The sequence below is a fragment of the Pyrus communis genome, chromosome 16, assembly GCF_963583255.1.
Source record: "Pyrus communis chromosome 16, drPyrComm1.1, whole genome shotgun sequence".
NCBI lineage: Eukaryota > Viridiplantae > Streptophyta > Magnoliopsida > Rosales > Rosaceae > Pyrus > Pyrus communis.
In genome coordinates this window covers 9,646,054-9,669,073 of record NC_084818.1, presented here as the reverse complement: position 1 = coordinate 9,669,073, position 23,020 = coordinate 9,646,054, and the positions used below count along the sequence as shown (strand labels likewise).

Genomic DNA, 23,020 nt, shown 5'->3' with positions numbered 1-23,020 from the left:
TGCAAAAACTTTGTGGAAGTCCGATGTTAAATAGTTGTGTGACGATATTATTGAAGTGCTATGCAAGTTTGAACAAATAATTCCTCCAGCTTTCTTCACAAGCATGATCCACGTGATGATTCACTTACTAGTTGAGGCACTTGTAGTTGGACCCGTCAACTATCGATGGATGTATCCAATTGAAAGGTATATAATCGCCATAAATACTTTAGTTCGTGATATATGTATAATTACACTAATTTTATACGATAATTTGTTTATTGATGCAGACTACTGGGTGAATTAAAAAAGAGTGTACGAAACAAGGCAAAACCTGAAGGATCAATCGTGGAGGCATGGGATGGTTTTAAGTCCCTTACATTTTGTGCAATGTCCCTATAAGACGTTGAGACTACGTTCAACCGACAACAACACAATACTGACGGTGGTGTGAGAAGTGAAAAAAATTATGTTTTTTTCCCAAATTGCACGACCATTTGGCGAACCAATCAGAGGGGAGGCGTTTGACAAAAAGGACATGGAGGTAGCGCATTGGTTTGTACTTAACAATTGTGATGAGACAATTACGTACTAGATGAGCATGAAGAGTTGATGAAGCAAGAACATTCTTAACATTTATATGCCAAAAAGCATCGTTAATTGTTTCCTCAATGGTTTCATGAAAATGTATGTTCGTGTTTGGGTTTTTTACATAATTGTAAATGTTAAACTAACACGACATCTTTTGCTCTTTTATTTAGGTGAAGAAATTGAAGGAAATTAATTTGCCCGCTTACAATGAAGAATTGTACAGCATGGTGATTGGGCCAGTAAGCGCATAATTGTACTCCGGTTGTCATGTAAATGGCATCAAGTTTTTGGCAATTGAGCACGATGAAAAACTTTGTATGCAAAATAGTGGGGTACATGTACCGGGTGCGGGCGACATTGCAGACATTGATTTCTATTGAAAACTGACAAGTGTTGTGCAATTGATTTACAAAGAGCAGTGTCAAGTTATCCTCTTTAAGTGTCGCTCATTTGATACAAACCCACGTCGAGTTGGAGGTGTCAAACGAGACGATGGTTTGCTATCAATCAACACTAACAGATGTTGGTATAAGGACGACCCTTACATTTTGGCAATGATGGCTAAACAAATTTTCTAAATGACCCTAAGGCCAGGAGGGGATGGAAAGTAGTTCAGAAGATTGAGCACAGAGGGGTGTATGATATTAAGGACCAAGATCATGCTGCCGATGACGATTAGGTGACATTGCTGACCAACAATTGGAGGCTTCAACAGCACTTGGTGCAAATACACTGTGGAATATGACTATTGTACAAGAACCGTATCAGGTAGCTGGAGGTCCTGAAATCGAAATACCTATTGATTCCATTACGATTGACCTCGGGGATCTACCGTGTTACAATGCACCCGAGTGCGTGAACGAAGATATTGATGTGCCTATAGATGATGAGGAATGGGAGTCTAAATCCAACGATAGTGATGATCTTTATTCTAGTTCAGATGAGAATTAATGAAAAATTGTGATGTATATTAATTAAATGTATTGAATGGTATTTAAAAATGTTGTATACAAACAAAAGTTTCCTTTAAAATTTGTAACAAAATGAAATTAAAAAAATATTTATTTATTTAAACCAAAAAATAACTAAAATTTACAGTTATACGCGACGACATTGTATAAATATTTTTCGTGCAAATAAAAAAAATTAATTTTTTTAAATTGGTTGCGCAACGAAAGTTTAAACATCTCCATCGCATTGATTTTTTTCCCAAAGGTGGGTGCGTTTTTAATTCCGTGCCTTAACTCTCTATCTCCCTCTCAGACACTCAATCGATTATGTCCGATTCTCTCAAAATTGGGCGCAAATATTAAAAAATTCATTTAAAAAAAAAATAAAACACTTGTTGCGCAATGAATATTAAAACATCTTTGTCGCGCAAACATTTAAAATTTTGATTTTTTTCCTAAAATTGGGCACCTTTGTAAGTCGACATCTTTAATTCATTTCGCGCAAATATTTGTCTCAGACCCAAGCGCCCCTCTCTCTCTCGTTTGTAATTTGAACTCCTATCAGACCCAAGCTCATCTCTCTCTGTCCATTCAATCAACCTTCTCATTCTATCTCAGACTCAATGTCAGTGTCCCCCTCTCTCCTTCTCTCGCATTCCCTCGGTTTCTCTGTCTTTCTGTCACTCTCTGGTTCGAAACCACAGCACTCCGACGCCACACCACACACAACTTTACTAGGTAAGGACCCAATCTCCCTTAATTCATCTCCTTAATTCAATTATTTATAAGTGTAATTTTCTGAATTTTAATCTTCAATTGTTTTAGTTACAACATTTAGGGATTTGGGGTTGGAATTGGGAAGCCTGGGTTAGGGATTTAGGGTTGGAATTACGAATCTTGGGTTAGGGATTTAGGGTTGGAATTGGGAATTGTAGTTGCTCACAGTGTAGGGTTTTTGAATTAGGGTTCGAATTACAGATTTACAAGTTGGGGGGTTTTGAATTATGAGAAATTAGTAGGGAAGGGAATTTAGATGTCCAATCATTGTTGATATAGCCCTATGTTCGATTGGTGAATGTTTTGAATTTTTTTTTTTTATAAAAAGCTTACAACTAATAATGCTTTTTTTTTTTTGTTGGATTGCTGAATCGTACTATATATAGCCATGTGTTGTCAGTGTCTTGCGAAAACTGAATTTGGTTGTGTTTAATTCCCCATTATAGTTGATAGGAGTCGAGGGAATTTCCTAACAGTTCAAATTATTCTTACCATTCGTTGTATATATACTAGTAATGTTTTCACGAAACATTAACCCTGTGTAAAAGCATAAATGAGGCAGATTTGAATTGTTTAGCTAAGAAGGGAAAAGAAAGTAGTTTAGTTCATAGATGATAACCTCTACAATACCACTTTAGATGTAATTATTGCTTAACATATACATATGTGTGTGTGTGTGTGTGTGTGTAAGTATTGCTTAACATATATATATATATATATGTGTGTGTGTGTGTGTGTGTGTGTAAGTATTGCTTAACATATATATATATATATGTGTGTGTGTGTGTGTGTGTGTGTGTGTGTGTGTTATAAGTATTGCTTAATATATACATATACAAAATAAATATTAGTTGCATGATCAATGATATTAAATACTAATCTTATAGTGATATTGCACAATGTAGAAAAACATGAATGATACACTGAGAATATGAGTAGTGCTAAAGTATGATTAGGACATTCCCAATTGCATTATATTAGCTGGTCTGTTTGTTACTGTCTTCCTCACAATGACACTGTCACTGACTATTTGTCATTGTCTTCCTCACATGAACAAAGCTCTTACTCACTTCCTCACAATGTCAATCTCTGTTTGTCATTTTCTAGTCATATTTAGCAAGGACCTGTTAAAGTTGACTAAATGTAATTTACGTATGAATAATTTTCAGGTAGTAGTTACCTTGATAAAACAATAAAAGGTTTTATCTTCCCCCTCCCACAATCTCCAACCTAATACATATTCTCTAGCTGTCAACAGTGGAAACCTTTGTATTGTCCGACCAACTTCAACGCCATTGTTTTTATCCATCTGTAACTGCTCATGTTGAATCAGCATCTTGTCCCATTGCTTTATGTAATCATTGTCCAAGTAGAAGTCTCTCAGCTTCTCAAGAGAGCAATTCTCAAATAGTGTCACACTCAAGTATGTCAAAGGACCATCCTGAATGTAAGAGAAAAGATACATAAACTCAATTCCATAGCCTTTATTTGCTAAAACCAGTAGAGTTAAACAAGGAATCAAGTATTTCATGTGACCAACGGATTCTAGAACAAGAGTAAATGCCACTGGTAACTTTGGGTTAGAGAATATCATAATCAATTCAAAGACTAAGACAAGATGAATGACCTTAGGCTTGCAACACTTAGCATAGTAAGATAGAATATCATTTCTTTTGTCTATGACATTTTCCCATTTCACATTTTCGCCTATCTTCTCCACCAAGCTATCAATCAGAAACTTCAAATCTGCATCTGTCACCAGTTCTGATGTGCTGCAAAAGTAAACAGAATGAACACTTAAGTAACACATATCTAGTATAAATAGTGGTGAGAATATTCTTCATTGCATCTATAAGTGATCTTCTTCAGTGCATAAAATTGTTGTATGCCCAAAAGTGTTTGAAGATTATTGATTTGATAATATTTTGGCTTTAACTTTGTAATGGCATGCATTTGAAGATTATTGTAGATGGGTAAATTTGTTTGTTTGTTTTCATGAAAAAAATGTTCCTTGCCATACTCAATTTTATTCAGAGCTCATGTTTTCATTCACCTTATATATGTGAAATGAAATGCATATAATAATTTGATTATCTAAACAGATTCATGATTGTTTTTGTAGATGTCGAACTTAATATCAAACCGGCGGTCAGCTAGTAGGGGCAGTGAGACACCTTCTCAAGGAGGTAATGTTGCTGACACCTCCACACTTGATTTGGACACGATGGGTGTCCTTCCGGTCGCGCCATTGGGGCCAACGATGTCTACGACTGTTGCGTCATCGACTTCTTCGGTGACGCATAGTGTCCTAAGCGCCCGACGGACTCATTGAAGGCCCCGGACTTCTGAGGAGGCACAGCCGTCTGGTGACACTTCCTCTGTCCATGGAGAGGCATCCCGAATTGGTAAGCTTGCTCCTTCCCTCCCTCCTGCCTTCTCCTCATCTTCTGGTGTATATTAGTCTAGATAGCTTATATGCAAACATATTTAACCCAAAAGACTAAGGAACATATAATTATGGAGCTGCTCATTTAAAATGATTATATATCCTTGACTGTATACACCAGTTGATGAAGTACTTCAAGCACAATAATCGTTTATTTTCAAAGAGCATCATAATTAAATACAATTCTTGCTTTTTGAAGAAACTTGTATGATTCATAAGATCTAAGTACACCTCCCTAAAAAACCAAATGTGATATAAAAGGAAGCATCTATTAGCTGCTGTAGTATACTTCTGTTCACTGAAACATTAAGGGAAATTATTAAATTCCATGGAATTCCCTTATCATTAATCAGCTTTATTTCTAAAGTGACTTGATACTGCTGAATTTTTTTTTTTTTTTTTTAAGAAAAATAGCAGCATGCCTGTTTTAGATTTAAATTTTCCTATACTTTCCGAAGTAAAAAATCCTTGAAATTTTAACACAACTTTGTTGTAGGTGTCTACTTTGAATTTGAAAATTTTCATACTTTTTGGTTAAACGAATTATTTTCGGTGAATTTTACGGTACATGTCGTTTCTGCAGTTTTTATTACCACAATAAGTCTTTAACTTTATTTCTTTGAGTTACCTTTATAGTTTGGTGTAATGTAATTGTTGAGTTTAAATCTTCATTGACATAATCTTAAGCTAATATTTGTTTTACACCCTTAAACAACCTTTTTATTCTATTTTTTTCTCTTAATCTCACACCTCGAGTTTTGGGGTGTGACAATTTTGCTCTTAGCAACTAGAGGCATAATGTGCTAATTTACTGCATTATTAGTTGCAGATAATCAAACTTCCACTTAAAAGATGGATATTCAAAATCCCACCATTTCCCTTCAAGTATAGAATGTGAACTTAACTTGTGTAATTAAAATGTGAACCATAATATAATTAAGGAATCTTATCCTCTCTAATAATTGAGCAACAACGTTAAAAATATTTGATGCAAATCTAAGTGATCTTTTCATTTATGCAGAGAATACCATGCATGCTAGCTAGTTATTTTGAATTATGATTTTGACCTATATTAACGATTGTTAAGTAACACTGAGAACTCATATCAACAAGTTGTAAATTTTGTTTTAACGTCCCCCGTTGGTATAAACTGTTTGAATTGTTGGGTGGATGTGTTGTTTATGTTGTTATATTGTGTGCAGGTTTTAGGAAATGTTATAGTTTTAGGGGAGGTTCTGTCAAATTTTCGGTAGCAAATAGAAATCGTCTAATGTTTACTTTGTTTATTTGGTAGGTAAAAAAAAACCAGGGGCCCTTGTAGACTACAAAAGACTTCTCATACCACTCACACCACGACCCAGAAGATCACCATTACGTGGGATCCTTGACATCGTGCGGCTACAACAAAGGAGCAGCATAGTGTATTGGCCACGGACGTTGGTTGTGTTATCAGGAGCCATTGCCCCCTCAGGTGGGAGTAATGGAGAGTTGTGCCACAAGAGACCAATGACGCCGTGCTTTATGAATTATCGGTAAGTATTTTCAACCTCAAATACTACATTTTTTATTAAAGTATACAAAGATTATAAATTTTAACTACTATTTATTTGTTGAGTTTTGCAGCATCACTATGAGCTCTCCAACCTCGATTCCAACCAAATGGAGTACCTCAACGACCTTTACTCCAGTAGGTTCACTCAATGGAAGAGCGACCTCCACAAGCATTATGAGCTATATGAGGGTCTGGAGGTCGCTCTAGAAGTTGGGTGCCCTATGAAGTTGCTGGACCATCGGGATGTGGCTCTGCGGCCATTTTCAAGATGAGAAATACTTGGTACGTATAATTTATATTTCAATAATATATTAATAAAAAAATTTACAATTTAAAATAAACATTTCATTTTTTTTCATTCATTTGTTATAAATATCTAAACTAATACGTTTTTTTTTTTTAAGTGAACATAAAAAAGTGAAGGCAAACTCGATCAATCGGTCGAAGAAAAAACTTCTTCACCGATCTGGGTCACGACGCTTCTCTTATAGGTTGGAGGTACGACGTAAGGTAACTATATATTTATTTTAAGTTTTCAATCTTTTTACTCTTTATTACACAATTGACAATCTATGTTAACACTTTTTAAAAAATTTCAGGGGGGTCAAAGTTTCCTGAAATTGACATGTTCAAGGAGGTGTACGTTCGGCCCGGGGATGAGCTGATGGAGCAGCTTCATGTAAGTTCTTTCACATTTATAATGTTCAATTTGTATTAGTATTAATTACATTTATATTCAAATTAATTTGTTTTTTTCATTTTTCTAGTCCACCATGGTGGAGAAGGGCCAAACAATTCACGAGGAGGTGGTTTCCCAACTTCCCCTAGAGACCTCGATCGATGAGGTGTTTCCCCCTGAGGTTGCTCTTTTTCAGATCATGACCGACACACTTGATTAGACCCTCGGTCGTCGATGTGGGAATGTTCACTGGAGGCTTAAGAAAGCCAGCCTTCGGGACTCGTCTGCCTCATCCTCCAGGCAGAGAATTGAATGGGTCGATACGCTGACATATGAAATGGTGGGCTTGAATGAACAGATTGCAGCCCAACAGTCTCAGATTGTGGCCCAAAACAATTTCATGAACCAAATACGTCTTGCACTTCAGATCTCTGGCATTCAATTCTCCGACGTTGAACTACCTCTAGAAACGACCTCCCAGCCCCCCCCCCCCCCAGCAGCAGCTACGCCCTCTCAACCCCCCGTCGCAGCAGCCACGACCTCCCAACCCCCTAACACAACAGCAACACCACCAGCCGACGATTGTGATGTCGATGACTTCTTTTTTTAGTGTTGTTTTAATTTGTTTTAGAATTTAAAAATACTTTTTTTCCATTGTATATACATTTACAATAATTTTTCAATTCAATATTTTTCTTTACATTTTCTATTTTTATTTTCATTAAATTCACTTTTACATAAACGAAAAAAAAAATAATAATAAATTATTTAAAAAACTAATTTACAAATAAATAATAAATTATTTAAAAAAAACTAATTTTAAAATTTCACTGCGACGGCCTCTATATTCGTCTCGCAAAAGTTTGTGGGTCAAAATTCAACATCCGTCTCGCAAGACTTTGAGGGTCCAACCTGTGTTACTGTCGTGCAAGAGTTTGGGGGTTGAAACCCAATTTCGTCGCTCAGTAGCCCAATGACCACGACTTCCGTCGCACAATATTCATTTCGCTCGACAAAGACATTACCTCCATTGCGCAATGCCTGACGTCATGAGCTTTGCGCGACGAAGTCTTCGCCGCCCAATGTTTCTGGTGACGGTTTTTCTCTTTGCGCGACAGTTTCCCCTTCATCGCCCAAGATGTTATTCCTAGTAGTGTTTGTACCCACTTCACACTACTCACACCACCACCACCGTCGCCGATGCCTTGGAGGCCCTAAAGACCTCCGATGACAACTTCATCACTGTCTGGGACTACAACCACTCCAAACTCAATTTTGTTGTATTACTGATTATATGGATAATCAAGTGGTAAACAAGTACTAAATGATGGTTACAAGCACCTAGATACCGTTTTGCTTTCAGTTTAATTTCAATCTCCACTCTCATTTTTGCAGATCAATATATGTGGAGAATAGGGAATAAAACAATAGCATTTTGCACATGTATGCTAAATGTTTTTAATTTGTTGAGTTTTCTTGTAGAAAGAATGTAGAATTGATGAAGCTAATTTTCGCATTTTCACAGGCAAATTAAAATCTGGATATGATGTAAATTGCTATGATGAGAAACTTACCAATGCGAAATCTGTTCCTAGAACCCCACTTCAGAAATTGTCAATTGCTAAGTCTTCAATAATTTTAGTCCACACTAACGTGAAAATAACTAGGGTGAAAAAAAATGGTGTGAAAGAACTGGCATGGAAGAATTAAACATGAGAAGAAGCAGGATTGAACGGGAAAGGAAAGAGAAGACTCCTCGTATGCCACAATCACCGTTTAATTCCAGGTTTTTTTTAATTATTGGTTTATTAAATATTTTTAATTTAAATTAAATTCTGATTAATTTAAATTAAATTCTGATTAATTTAAATTAAATTCTGATTAATTTAAATGATGTGGCTGTCTACAAGGTGGTATATAAATGTGGTATAAAAACATGGTAAGAATAGCATTATTGTTAACTCCCTAGAGGCTCAGGACTATTCCACAGGATATTCACCTCCTGACTTCTCACTTTGTTAGCATTCAATTTCGCCACATTGGAGAGAAGAGAAGTTTGTTACTGATGCTCTTGTCACCTATAGTCATTTATCAATTCAGATTATGTTTGGTTTCACTCTTGTCCTACCCTTGTTACGCAGGCTTTATGTTTTACTCTTCTTGTACTGGATGCCCACGGAGTTTGTTGTTTAACTAAGGGATACTTTGGATGCGGTCCTTAATTCTTAATATTCTTTGATTAAGGGTAGCAGAAAATACACTCAAAATTAAAATAAAATAAAAAAAGGGTAGCAGAAAATACACTCAAAATGAAGGGTTGTTGGCACAATTATACACAGTATGGTAGTTGAGAATTCTACGTGATGTATAAAGTTAGAAACACAGACATGTTACATATAAGCACGCTTGATGGGAAGGGTCCGTAGGGAGGATTAGCATGTCAATTTTTGTTGCTTCCTTGGATTAAGTATTTTCCCTTTTGTGGTCAAACTATAAGGGATTATTAGGTTACGCAATAGATGCAGGCAGTGAGGGAGGCGTTGTCAGCTTGTGTTGAGGAGGGCTGCGATGGGGTGATAATAGAATCTTATTCAAGCAATTTAATTTCAATGCTTAAGGGTGAGAAGGAGATGCTGATATTATGATTGATAGCATTATATTTGATACAGGTAGCTATTCAAATGGAGTTCATTGAGTTTTCATGTGTCTCGGCGATGAAATAGGGTGGCTCATTCGCTGATTTCACAGATGGAGTTTGCTTTTCCCTAAATACATGTCCAAAATTATAGCAGAGGATGTAAACATTTGTATTTGACTTTAACTTTAATGAAATTCTATGGTTGGACAAAAAAAAAAAATGATCATATACATATATTTAGATGGCATTTTCAATGGATAGCATAAAAAAACAAATTATGCTAAATGAAGAAAAATTAGGCGAGAATAGATAACATCAAATTAATCAATGATAGACATTGTGAAGTATCTCAAGTAAGCTGATAGAGTATATATTCATTCCTAGCTATGACCTCTTTTAATATTAACTAATAACAACTTCCTAAGCATATGATAAAAGAACAAAGGAAGTGAAAAGGAGAGAAATATGAAATGTAATGACTAACACTCTTGGTCTTCAAACAAATATTAAAACTCTTTTAGTTGTAAGAGTTGTAATGCGCATTTAACCCTTCTCTTAACACGAACTTTGGATCTACATTTAAACCAGAATTTGGTTTCAACTATGAATGGTCATTTTTTATTTTTTATTTTTCCCGAAAATAACATCTTCTCTCTGACTAATTTCGATAAAATCGAATCACTCTCATCTAACTTTTAGGTGATTATCTAACTTAAATTGGAACTCTTCTATATATATGTCTATTTATACTTCGACAGGTTTGACATGCAAACACCATCTCGCATCTTTCACTCGATCGATCAAATCGCTTATATTTCTCACTTGAGATTCTAATTTAGCAAAGATGGTGAAGGGAGGAGTTGCTGTGTTTTTCCTTCTCTTTTGCGTATTATTGACACAATGTTTGGCTGCTTCCGATTCCACAGCTCCTGCAGCACCCCAAACACCCGCATCCCCATAGTAGTCACGGTGGAACCCTGATCCTAAGCTTGTAAAGTGCCTTGGAGCTTACCACACTGCCTCCGCAACTTGTTACCATGAGATTTCCGTATCTTACTGGACTCGCAAAGTCGCCATTCAAGAAGATTGCTGCAAGGCCATTGTAGAAATGGGCGACGATTGCGCCAACTATGTTTTCTACAAGTTCCACAACTACTTCTTCCAAGCTTTGTTAAAGAATCATTGCTCCAGCAAAGCTTCACCTTCACCTTCACCGGCACGCACAAAAGCTTAAGATCCATCTCTAGTTTAATCTTAGATTAGCTAGCTAGGTTTAGAGTACAAAAAAATAGCTCAAAACAAACAAGTACTCTTTTTTTTTTTTCCCATTCGTTTAGGGTCTCCAGCATTCTTCTTCGGGGCATGTTTAAATAGATAGTGGAATCTTAGATATCTTAAATTAAAATATATTTTTTTATAGTAATTTCATTTTTTTATTTTGTGCACTCTTCACGCTTGCATCTGCTTTTTTCATAACCACGAAATGATATGTTATAATTACATATGCATGTCTGGCATGTAAGTACCTGCCACAATTTAACTTTTCTATTTAGTTTTGTGTCGGTACCCTTTTTTCAATTAATTTCGTGACACGTACCCTAATAAGATGTAACAAGGGATAATAATATCCTAGATTTAATATATTATGTCCTTGAAGCGAATATTAACACCCCCCCCCCCCATGACAAGAACAGCCCCCCCCCCCAATGACAAGAACAGCAGTTCAAAGGATTGTATAATTAATATTAGCACTCCATTAAATTGTACATCGAGCTCATTTTCGGTCGTCGGAATTGTCATGCCGTAGCATTGACTAGCTTGTGGCTGTTAAAATCATTTTCGAAGCCAAGTTACAATCGAGTTTTAATATCAATTGTGTGCCAAAGAATTCTTCTTACGAAGCAAAGCTATTGTATAGCATCTCTAAGAGATGTATGTTGTGCTACATAAACAAAATTGGTATTTCGAAATAGCAAATGAGAGCGTGAGGTTTCGTTGTATTAATGATGAAAACAGAATTCACAAGATCACAATAAAAACAATAATTCAATCAATTCAAGTCATTCCATACTTGTAGCATTTAATGTTAGGGTAAATTACATTTTTATACCTCAGGTTTGGGGCCTATTTCAATTCCTTACTACATCTTCAAAACATTTCACTTTTATACCTTAAGTACTATTTTATTTCAAAATAATACATCGGTTACATTTTCCATCCATGGATCCGTTAAGTGCTGATGTGGCTGCCAAATGTGTGCCACGTGGCAAAAAAAAAATTTTATTTTTTTTAAACCTGAATTTTCTAAAAAAAATAAAATAAACCATTATCCCCCTCCCCCCCACCCCACCTGCAAGAAGAAGAAGTGAAGAGGGAGAAAAAATAAAAATAAAAAAAAACAAACAAACAAACTGCAACCCAGTTCGTCCCCACCCCCCCCCCTAGTTCCCCACATGCAACAACAACAACAACAAGAGGAAGAGTAAGAAGAAAATAAAAATAAAATTTGTAATCCAGTTCGTCCCCTAACACCCACCCAGCCCCCACCCCCCACCCCGCGCGCGCCCGTGACTTAGCAACCAACCTCCCCTCCCTCCCCCACCCCCTGGGTGACCTTGCGACCCACCTCCCTTGTACACTCCCTTGTACATAGACCTCGAATCACACCTAATTTCGGGTGGTTTTGTGGTAGATTCATCTTGGGGAGTTTGAGATGGGGATTTTGAGTTTGAGATGATTTTTGGACTGGTTTTGTGATAGATCCACCTAATCTCGGGTGGGATTTTTTAGGGTGGGTGATGGGGGATAGGAGAGAGGGGTGGCTCGAGTGGGATTTTGGGGTGGGTGATGATGGATGGGAGAAGGGGGTGGGTCGGGGATCGGTTTTTATTTTTTTTATTTATTTTTTAAAATTCAGGTTTTAAAAAAAAATCAAAAAATTTTTTTTTTTTGCCACATGGCATGCATCACGTCAACACTTAATGGATCTATGAATGGAAAATGTAACAGATGTATTATTTTGAAATAAAATAGTACTTAAGGTATGAAAGTGAAATGTTTTAAAGATATTGTAAAGAATTGAAATAGACCATAAACCTGAGGTATGAAAATGTAATTTACCCTTAATGTTATGTAGCGCGGAAGAATTTTCTGAGATAGACCTATTAAACGAAAGTTTTAAGTGTGCTTCCTTCCTACAATTTTTGGGTTGTGCTACTTTTTCTCTTTGTGTTGGTTTGGGCTGCATTCTCTCAAGCCCACTTCTCCTTAGGCTATCTCACTTATTAAAACCAAACGCAACGTCTAGGTCTTTAGGGCGTCTTCCTTATGTGTACGCATTCCTCGCAATCGCATGCCTTTTTTACCACGGTGGCGTATGCATTTCAGGATTGTCACCTTTTCATGACTGCGCCTAGAGCGTTTCGGTGATGCCTTTCCACAAGGCGTGCAATCGCATGCCTTTCAAAACGCTGCTCATGACATAGATGTATCCCAAAGGCAATTTTAGAATAAGTATGAAGTACATAGTATCAAACTACTGCAATTGTATTGGGATATAACGCTTGTCAATATATATATATATATATATCTAATGATAGTAACATAGAGATGTGCAGTACTTGTCTTTTAATAAAAAATAAAAAAATAAAAAAAAAGAGACCAGTATATGGCTTTGTCATAGCAGTCTATCCTTTCCGGGTTGGGAAGACTGGAAGATTCCGATGATATTTCAACATCCCTTTACCATCATTTTGTGATTCACCAGTGTTAGGAATCGAATCCAAAACTCACCTCGTCAAATGCAGGCCTGAAATTCGTTCCCAATCACTTAATCACCCCGTGGTGGTTGATGTGCAGTACTAGTCTACTACATGCTTCTATTAGATAAAATCAAATTCCTGTTCTCTTTTAATTTATAATTATCCAACTCTAATATACTTTTTTCTTTGACAATTGAAAGCTCATACACAGTGTCGTTATGGGAATTGACAGGTGACAACCCTAAAATTTTGTTGGGATTAATACAATTGACGCGTAATCCCAACGTGCCAAAAGTTCATAGAGTTAATATATCCCGCAAGGATTCGGTGTGGCGGGATATATGGAGGTTGAAGGTTCCGCCTACGTTATGCCATTTTGTTTGGAAGGGGTGTTGGAACTTCCTTCCAGTACGTACAAATTTGCAAGGTAGGGGGATTTGTTTGGAGACTAGTTGCCCGCTCTGCGAAGGTGAGGTGGAAACGCAGGTACATATTTTCTTTAGGTGCCCATTTGCTCGTGTTTTCTGGTTTGGTTCTCCGTTGAAATTAGATGTGGCCATGGTGGTGGGTGAGGATTTCTTGGAATGTTGGAAGTGGTTGTGTGCAAAATATGGCAAGGAGGGGGAGCCTAGTGACCTTATGCGGTGGGTGGTTTGTGGTCTATGGAGGATCTGGAAGTGTCGCAATAGTTAGGTGTTTGATAAGATTGAGGTAGAGCCTCTTGTCGCGATGCGATTACTTCAACAACAATGGGAAGAGATAGCGACGTGTGAGGGGGAATCACTGCAGCAGCCACCCCGTGGGCTGCAATGTAGAAGGGAGAGTACTCAAGGGTTGATAAAGCCAACTTTTCGAACAGTAAAAGTTAATTGTGATGGTGCATGGTGTAGTCGTACTAGTATGGGTGGCGTTGGGTGGGTTGCGAGGGATTTTGTGGGCATTTTCAAAGGTGCTGGAGGTGTGGGTAGAATCCTTTGTGTGTCGAGTATTATGACGGAAGCAGAAGCACTAAGGTTGGCTTTGGTGGCTTGTGTGGAAAGAGGCTTTGAGTCTGTTCAGGTGGAAACTGATTCACATGTTCTTGCCGACATGATTCATGGGAGTTTGCAATCGGAGGCAATTCTGGATGGTATTTGATGGGATATTAATCTTCTTAAGCAACAATTATGTGTTGTTGAGTTTTTATATGCTCCTCGTGCCTATAATGAGGTTGCGTATCTTGTGGCATCTTATGTCATGCACGTGAGGGTTGTTCATTTATGGGATGGTTTTGAACTAAAATGGTTGTTTAACATTCTGACGTCTGATGTAAACATTTCGATTCGTATTTAATAATATTCAAATTTCGACCAAAAAAATTTAACAATCTCTAACAAGAATCCTATTTATAAACTAGAGTTTGATTTCAACTATGGACGATGATTTTTTTACATACGATCCTAAAAGATAATGAGCTCGTATTAATCTTCAGACTTTACCAAACGGATTTGGACGAGTCATGTTCTCTTGGGGGTGATCAAGAACTTATGATGGCCTATTTTTAGACCTGATATAAGTAGAGAATAAATATATATTTATCAATGTTTTAGTCTTAATCTTTGATGTCAAATCTAAAAGGATCGACGAGTGATTATGCATTTCTTGATTATTTGACGATTAAAAGAACATTTTTGGTTTTTCTAAATTACTACATGCCATATAATATGCGAGTATATAGTAGTATATAGTAAATTAGAAGAGTGAATTAATTCAAACTATTAGATCAACTGAGGTCTTGTTGATCTAATTCTCTTTTAATTGATAATTACTGTCAAATTAGAAAAACCTAATTCAAAAAGGTTTCTTATTGGTTTTATTGTTTAAACACTTCGAGTTTTTAATCACCTATGCATGATGGTTTATTTACTTTTATACTAATCCTCATCGGTCGACTAATTTAGATAAAATCAAATCAGTCTCATCTAAATCTAGAGTGATTATCTAACTTAAATTCCAACTCTTCTATATGCATGCCTATATATACTTCCATACATTTCACAATCACTCACTCACATCTTTCACTCGATCAAATCACTTACTCGATTACGTATTACATTTCTCACTTGCGTTCGATTTTCGTTGACTGCATTAATGTGGTTCAAATTTATTTTTAAAGAAAATCGAACATAAAACCTCTCACATACTATACGCAAACTGCATTAATGTGGTTCAAATTTATTTTTAAAGAAAATCGAACATAAAACCCCTCACATACTATACGCGAGTATATAGTAGTGCATGGTAGATGCCCACTTGTTTAGAGAGAGAAGTTGGTTGAATTATTTAGCAATCAAATTGAACATGATCGATCGAAACTACTGGGACCATCAGAGTGCACGCCCGGAAAGGGGAGAAAAACTACAAAATCCGCAGAAGATGATGTGCAACAAAAACTCAACCACATCAACTGCAAAATAGGGAATCAGAAAGGCGAAAAATCAACAACTTTTTAAAAATTGGGTCGAAATTCCCAACCGGATTCACTAACATGTTCACTTTTTTATACACATTTTTCTTTACCCCGACGCGCCCGAAGAAAAAGAAACTAAAACTCCCGCAAATCATCCGAAACCCATGAATCTTATAAGAAACTATATGTCAAAAAGCTAAAAAGAAAGAGGGTAAAAAGAGAGAAGAATAAAACTAATGGTGTCTGGTGTTGGAGCTCCGGATCGTCACACCGTGCAAAAATTTTGTATATCCAAGGAAATTGAGCTTTCCGTCCGCGCTTCTGATCCAATCTCGGAGGATATTGTAGGCAGAAGGGCCGAGATTTAATTCCTGCAGAAACCGTTTCAGTTAAAATAAGAAATGCAGCAAAAATCTGCTGTAAAAGGAAAGGATACAAGATTTCCGAGAAAACGAGAGGAGCATAGTTGGTCATACTCTTGCCAGTTCTTCAATTGATATGACTCGGTTACCCTCCTGTTCAAAATGCTCAAAAGCGGTACAGGCTATCTGCTCCCACCCTTCAAGGGCCTCCAATTGATGGGTACTGATTGCGGCTGCACAAAATTCTTCGAAGTTCATTGTTCTATAAGCAAGCGGTTCCATCTGAAATCAATTTTAACAGGGAATTGAGAAAATGATAATTGCTGACCTCAAATACCATGGGATAAAAAAGGTTTAAGTGTCAGATAAATTATAGCTAAAGTTACGGTAGCCTGCACATGCTAGCAAACTTCAACTAACACAATCCAAAAGCAAGAGTAGAATATAACATAAGCCTTACCGCATTTAGGATATCAACAACCTTTGACTCTTTCATCGCTTCGGTTGAATTTCTCTGTAGAGCCTGCAAAGTTTAATTTCCTCACCATAAGCCCCTCTTCAAAATATACATTGCCTGGAAACTATTAAAAGAATTAGTAGGAGATAACCATTTTGAAATTACGAAGAGAGACGCGCTCATCTTTATCTGGTTCCAAAAGCATGAATTGGGCTCTTAGATATATCAGCTCTTCCTCCGTCAAAGCTTTGGAAAGAGACTGCAATCACGTCATGAAAAAACAGAAACATATCTTTAATGTAGGATATATCGGGCTCCATGAAAAGTGAAAGAAATGGCAGATTATTGATCACACAGCATTAGACACAGGAAACAAGAGAAAAAAAGAGGAACAAATTATGTAATTTACTAGGATTTAGCTAAATGGAGAAATTGATATGAAATTAGAATGTCTCTATGAACCATCACACTGCCTATTTTGTAAAGGGTTCAAAAGAAAAGCTAAAGGTTTTACCTTTTCGTCTCACTTCCATTAGACATCAGAACCGAAAAGTGGAAACTGAGATAGTAATTTAATAATTTTCTTTCTCCACCAATTAACAAAACAAGGGTTGATTTTTCTGTTCACTTTGCCAATTAAGTTTCTTAAAAAGTAGATATTGATTACATAGAAGTATCTTCCCATGTAACAAAGATATCTCAATATTGACATTTTATAAGCATCATTTTCAAGGATGCCATAGGGTGAAGGTGATGATATATTATACAGTTGAAAATACATTCTTTGAGATCCAAAATGAAAAGGAAACAGTTTAATCATCAAGTAAAACCAAGAGATGAAGCTTTGACATTTAAGAGCAGACACGGCCAAGCTATATGTAACATGAATAATTCGGTGATATCGAAAATTTCTAATAGTGAAAAAAGAAATGGGGTGAAGGTAGAAAGAGTCATATTTGGAAATGCTAACAATACCTTAAGTGCTGCACGTTTGAACGGCGTAGCATGGAGATATGATTTGACTAATTTATATATCAATATATCCAAAGGAAGAGGACGACTATCATCTCGCAACCATGGGTGAGCTGCAATTATGTGTCATTATTAGCTTTGAATAACAAATAGAAAATATCACTTATCATCACTATCAAATAACAATGCCAAATTGAAATAGTATTCAATTTAAAGTCACTTTTGCTTAAGAATATTCGGTATCAAACTAACAATAATTGTAGTTATATTGCAGGATATGTATGGGATGATTCTATAACCACACTTTTTGAGAGAATGAACACATGTATTTCAGCATATGACACAATATAGATGGATGCAGTTCAAATATGATGGAGCAACCAAATAGAAACCTCCCACCCGCTACCCTGAAATCAATAAGTTATTTAGATTGTGGGAGAGAAACACACAGACCACCCAAACATGATTAAGAGCAAAGCATATCATCTAAAACTGTCCACCAATTTTTTATCTCCTGGGTAGTACTTTAGACAGCAATAGAAAGAAATTTGGCTTACATAAGGCTTGGACAGCAGTCATTCTTTTTCGGTAGTCCTTATTCAAAAGTCTTCTTACGAAGTCCTTGGCCTCTAGAGATATAGTAGGCCAGGGCAAATCATCGAAGCTCGGATCAGCTCTTAGCACTGCACGGAAAATTCCAGATTCGGTTCGTGCCCAGAAAGGTCGGCTTCCACATAGCAGGATATAGGTGATAACACCAATGCTCCATATATCTCCCTCAAGGCTATAAGATCTATGGAGGACTTCAGGCGCAACATAGTATGCACTTCCAACAATGTCATTAAGTCTTTCATCTGCACATAAACGCATAAATGGGTAAATAATGAAGATAAAGTTTCCTCCTTTAATGTAATAAGTACAAAGAAAGTAAGAATTAGATCTAGCAGTCAAAAGAGGGGAAACACACATTTCATATTGACATTGGTTAGTTGAAAAAGGACTGCATGTTTTCCACTACAGTTCTCATCGCACATGATTTCTTTTTTGGTGACTATGACCAAATTTAGTTTTTCTTGGAAAAATGATGAACAACTAAACGCTCTCTGTTTTCTTTTCCAAGAGGGGTTAGAAGATAAGATATGTTGCACAGAATTATACTGGACTTGATACTACCGCATCCACAGATTTACCAGAATTAGATTGGACTTGTTGAAAACATTCAACAAGTTTCCTACAAATCCAAAAAATGGCATACAAAACAGAACACTTCTAAGAAAGAATTCATTTCATACCCGATACAAATACAAAAACGTGTATTTATCTTCAATTTCAACCAAATTAACCTGGAGTTGAAAAAAATCATCAAACTTATCAAAAGCATACCCAGGTGCCAAGTCATTGTAAGGTGTTCCATTCAATTGAAACATCAAATAGTCAGGAATATTGAATGTTGTCCGTTTCAAAAAGGAAAACAATAACTAAAACCAAGCGGTACTCTAACTGCAGCTCTAATATATTTACTAAAACAAGGATAATATCCAACTTCAACTAACAAGAGAGTAGGGATGATCATCAATAGATACCTGGTCTGATAAAGTCAGAAAGACCAAAATCAATAAGCTTCATATCAGCATCTTCACTTCTAGAAGCGAAAAGGAAATTCTGTTAAACAGGAAAGAGAAAAAATATTTAGCACTATGTTTGGAGGTAGAAACAGATAAGAAGTCATAATTAACTTAAACACATAGGTTGATAATCAAAACCTCTGGTTTTAAGTCACGGTGCACAACGCCTTGAAGATGACAAAATGAAACAACACTTAAGATTTGCACCACTATGTGTTTTGCATCTTCCTCTGCATACTTTCCGCCTCTGCAGTTAAGGTGAGTTTGTCAACATACAATACACCTTTGGAATGAAATGAGTATTTCAATACTGGCAAAGAAATTACCTAGATAAAATTCTGTCAAGAAGTTCCCCCCCTTCACACAATCTGGTAAGAGAACACAAATCCACAGATGTCACACCAAAGGAGCATGAGACGTGGCATATGATGCCTCAATCAGAAAAGTTTATATACTTCGTCATTCAACAATCATGCATGCAACTGACTGTCAAAATAAAAAGGATGAACAGAAAACAAGGTATACATACTCCATGACAATGTAAACATTATTGGCGTCTTCACATGCATCATAAAATTTTACAAGATGCTTATGCCCAGATAGAGCTTTCAATATCTTCACCTCTCTACGAACATCTTCAATTGATATTGCTGTCGTCATCTGCCAAATGAATTTGGTAAGAAACAAATACAATGCATTTAAAAGGGTGTCATTATTTATAATATCTCATGCCATTACAGCTACAGAAATTATAGACCTAAGGGAAAAAGGAAATAGAATATGAGGAAGGATGGCACACGTCCAAATCATCGGAGCACAGGAGTTATCATAGTTGCTACGTACTCACACACAGATCGTAGACCAGATTCATTTCCAGCTATAAATTACAACTTCAGACAAGAAATCGTAACAGATCATAATGCTGTCCTAAAATTACCAAATTTGACATATGTGAGCAGATATCTGGCTGACTGAAAGGTCAATAAAATCTAGCTCCGAGGCAAGTTAAACACAAATAATTCAATTTGAAAAGTAAAATCAATTTACCTCATAACAAATGTAAAACCTACAATGTACCACGCTTCATTCAACACCTAGGTGAATGACATTGAGGAACAAACCAATGTGCATTTCCCTAGCTTTGGCAAGTCAACAAACTTGTCGTGTACCCCTTTTGTGAACTCAGATAATCACGTATTCATTACAGAAAGAGAATTATCGTGCATTAACGCAACGAAGAGACAAGGACACGTACATCTCCCTTCTGCAGACATATAGCAACGTGTGTGCAGTGCAAGAAGCAACATAAGATTTAACGATCCCTGAGTTAAAGACATCATTTTCATGCAGCACATCCCACATCATTGTGGGATACCGCGAACTAAACCACCGTATCTAGTTCATAAATTCTGCTTTACTATAACAATTTCCCTAAATGTGGTTTCTCTATCCACACCCATCCAATTTTTCTTCCCTAATTAAAATTCACTTGCCACCACCAATGCACGAACCCGAAACAGGAATCCCATAAGAGATGGCATCCAATCCCTCCACATTTCCCATAATGGTTTGGCAATAATCGCGTAACTTCAACATAAATGTGTTAACTTTAGTACCCGCTTCACTACATTTTCGATATAAACACAATCGAATTTCAAAAACAATCACTAAACAAGCAATTGAAAGGAATGCAGAATTGATATCAGAGCTCAATTGTACCTTGGCTTTCGAAATTATCTTAACAGCCACAGCCTGGTCCCTGAGCTCACCCTTCTTTCCCCTACCAGAGCAAGTATGACCAAAATGCCCTCGCCCCACCTCCTTCCCGAGCTCGTACTTAGCTCCGAAATTCTTCCCGTACCCGAAACTCTTGTCCAGCGACTGCTCCGGCTCCGCCCCACCCTCCTCCGGAATCGGACTCTCCTTCGGCTTCCCAAAACGCTTCGCTAGCGACGCCTTTATGTGCTTCGCCGGAGAAGGAGGCGCGAACCTCCGCCTGAAAAACCTACCCGGAGTCGACGACCTCGCCGGAGACGGCGACACTCCATCGGGCAACGGGCTGGCCGATACACCGTGTGGGTAAGGGCTCGGCCACGGGCTAGGGTTCGACGACCTGGCCGGCGTGTTTTTTACGCTGACGGCCCCGTTCTGCCCGGCCTGAGACGGCGTCGTTTGAGGTTGGTGAACGGAGGTAGTGATTGTAGTTACGGTGGTGGACTTGGGGTCATTTTCGGTGGTGGGAATGGTTTTGCCGTAGCACTGGCCCATCGTCGAAGCTCAGTCTCCGGCGGTGTATCGGATCACGAGCCCCGAGTCAAAGTCCGCACATCTGACGGCCCCTATGGAATCTGAGTCGTCCCCCTGCCGGCGAGAGACGACAAAATGGGAGAAATGAGAAATTTGAGATCTACGGCGAGAAAACGATAAACCAAGAGAATGAAAGAGAATTTGAGTCAGGGGAATGGGAGAGAGAGAAAGAGGGGGAGAGAGAGAGAGAGAGAGAGGGACTCGGACAGAATGAGTAAGGCGCTGTGCTGCTGGGACACCATGAGCCAAGTGACGAGGTATTATAAACTGCTCTACTCCTTCCTAGCAAACAAATGTTTGACAGATTCTGGGTCGTTGGATTTGATTAATCACAAGGATGGATGGTCTAAATCATGGTGTAGGACGGATTGTTTTCCTACATAAAACATTTTAGTAAGCGTTTTTACTAGAAGCACGTTGAGAGTCAAAGTTATTTTCAGAAAAGTGCATGCATCAGAGTAGAAAAAAACCCCATTAAAACAAATTTGACTCGAATCATATCGAAATCAGCTCGAAAAAGTATCGAACCAATTATACTAATAGAACTTTAACGAAAAGCTCTCAGTACTATTCACTTTACGATAGAACTTTAACAAAAAATCATAGTTTTACATTAAAAAATCAATCCTGATACTATTCACTTTATCCTTTATTTTGTTTTTTCGTTAAAACTCAAAGTTTTCAAACATTTTTCATTAGTTTTCTTTTATACCAATCCATTTGGTAACCGAAATCAAAAAATTTGCAAAAGTTCAATAAAAATATCGAGATCACAGGCCTATTAGTTTGGTAATACCCAACCAAACTGAATTTAAGAATATATATATATATATATATATATATATATAGTTTAAATTTAAATATATAATATAGGTTATAAATTATTATAGTCGTCGGATTGTTGAGATTTTTTTTTTTTGGTCCAAGGATTGTTAAGATTTAATCTCAACCGTTGAACTCTTTTAGTCTCACCTTAGTTCTTCTCTTCTCTCTCGACTCGATGACTTCGTGCCCCCCCCCCTCGAATCCAATGACTTCCCTCTCCTTCTTTAGCCACACCACACCATACCACAAGCAAGAATCAACGGACCAAATCTCCCTCTCTTTCTGAGTTCCTTCATGAAATTGAGGTGATAAATTTCACATCCAACGGCTGTAACACACTATGCATTCCACCTTCAACAATCATTCTCAGTGTAGAACGTAAGAAATTTACCCTAACTCGGAATCAATTCGTGTTTTTTTTATTTTGGATTTTGAAATTGAATTAGGGCTTTGATTTAGGGATTCTGAAATGGAATTAGAATTTTCGATTGGGGATTTTTGAAAATCACATTAGGCTTTTCGATTTAGGGATTTTAAAATTTAGTGTCTTCAATTTGGGGGTTTTAAAATCGAATTAGGGGTTTTAATTTCAATTTGTGTTTAATTTTGGTCTGGTTGTTTCTTGTTAGCAATTGTTGGCTTTTGATGAT

At 37.0% G+C, this 23,020-nt stretch overlaps 3 protein-coding genes and 1 long non-coding RNA gene across 4 annotated transcripts; 2 read left to right on the top strand and 2 right to left on the bottom strand.

The window, feature by feature from the left end:
- Positions 1–3,462: 3,462 nt before the first annotated feature.
- Positions 3,463–4,741, bottom strand: LOC137719767 (uncharacterized). The gene is made up of 3 exons (XM_068458791.1): positions 4,566–4,741; positions 3,925–4,069; positions 3,463–3,738 (listed from the first exon to the last, which is right to left on the bottom strand). The coding sequence occupies exons 1-3, from the start codon at positions 4,739–4,741 to the stop codon at positions 3,463–3,465; spliced, it is 597 nt and encodes a 198-aa protein (XP_068314892.1).
- A 1,317-nt stretch (positions 4,742–6,058) lies between these two features.
- On the top strand, positions 6,059–7,505 carry LOC137719584 (uncharacterized). The gene is made up of 5 exons (XR_011066416.1): positions 6,059–6,275; positions 6,367–6,577; positions 6,700–6,805; positions 6,895–6,974; positions 7,063–7,505. It is a non-coding gene; the product is annotated as an uncharacterized lncRNA (long non-coding RNA).
- Positions 7,506–14,102: 6,597 nt separating this feature from the next.
- LOC137719766 (uncharacterized) lies at positions 14,103–14,510 on the top strand. Its single transcript, XM_068458790.1, has one exon. The coding sequence runs from the start codon at positions 14,103–14,105 to the stop codon at positions 14,508–14,510; it is 408 nt and encodes a 135-aa protein (XP_068314891.1).
- Positions 14,511–15,843: 1,333 nt separating this feature from the next.
- Positions 15,844–21,749, bottom strand: LOC137720272 (CDPK-related kinase 3-like). Its single transcript, XM_068459320.1, has 11 exons — positions 20,958–21,749; positions 19,768–19,898; positions 19,565–19,606; positions 19,377–19,485; positions 19,197–19,275; positions 18,171–18,467; positions 17,617–17,726; positions 16,793–16,900; positions 16,645–16,707; positions 16,299–16,466; positions 15,844–16,193 (listed from the first exon to the last, which is right to left on the bottom strand). Exons 1-11 carry the CDS (start codon positions 21,504–21,506, stop codon positions 16,056–16,058), a joined length of 1,794 nt encoding a protein of 597 aa, XP_068315421.1. The 5' UTR covers positions 21,507–21,749; the 3' UTR covers positions 15,844–16,055.
- Between the last annotated feature and the right edge of the window lie 1,271 nt (positions 21,750–23,020).

Coding starts and splice junctions, on each gene's coding strand:
- LOC137720272 (XM_068459320.1), bottom strand. CDS start 21,506: ATGGGCCAGTGCTACGGCAAAACCATTCCCACCACCGAAAATGACCCC. Junction 19,607..19,767: donor AATGTTTACATTGTCATGGA/GTATGTATACCT, acceptor TTCTCTTACCAG/ATTGTGTGAAGGGGGGGAAC. Junction 16,467..16,644: donor TTGTTGATATCCTAAATGCG/GTAAGGCTTATG, acceptor AATTGATTTCAG/ATGGAACCGCTTGCTTATAG.
- LOC137719766 (XM_068458790.1), top strand. CDS start 14,103: ATGCGATTACTTCAACAACAATGGGAAGAGATAGCGACGTGTGAGGGG.
- LOC137719767 (XM_068458791.1), bottom strand. CDS start 4,741: ATGAGGAGAAGGCAGGAGGGAGGGAAGGAGCAAGCTTACCAATTCGGG. Junction 4,070..4,565: donor AAGTCGATGACGCAACAGTC/GTAGACATCGTT, acceptor TTACTTTTGCAG/CACATCAGAACTGGTGACAG. Junction 3,739..3,924: donor CTAAGTGTTGCAAGCCTAAG/GTCATTCATCTT, acceptor TCTTACATTCAG/GATGGTCCTTTGACATACTT.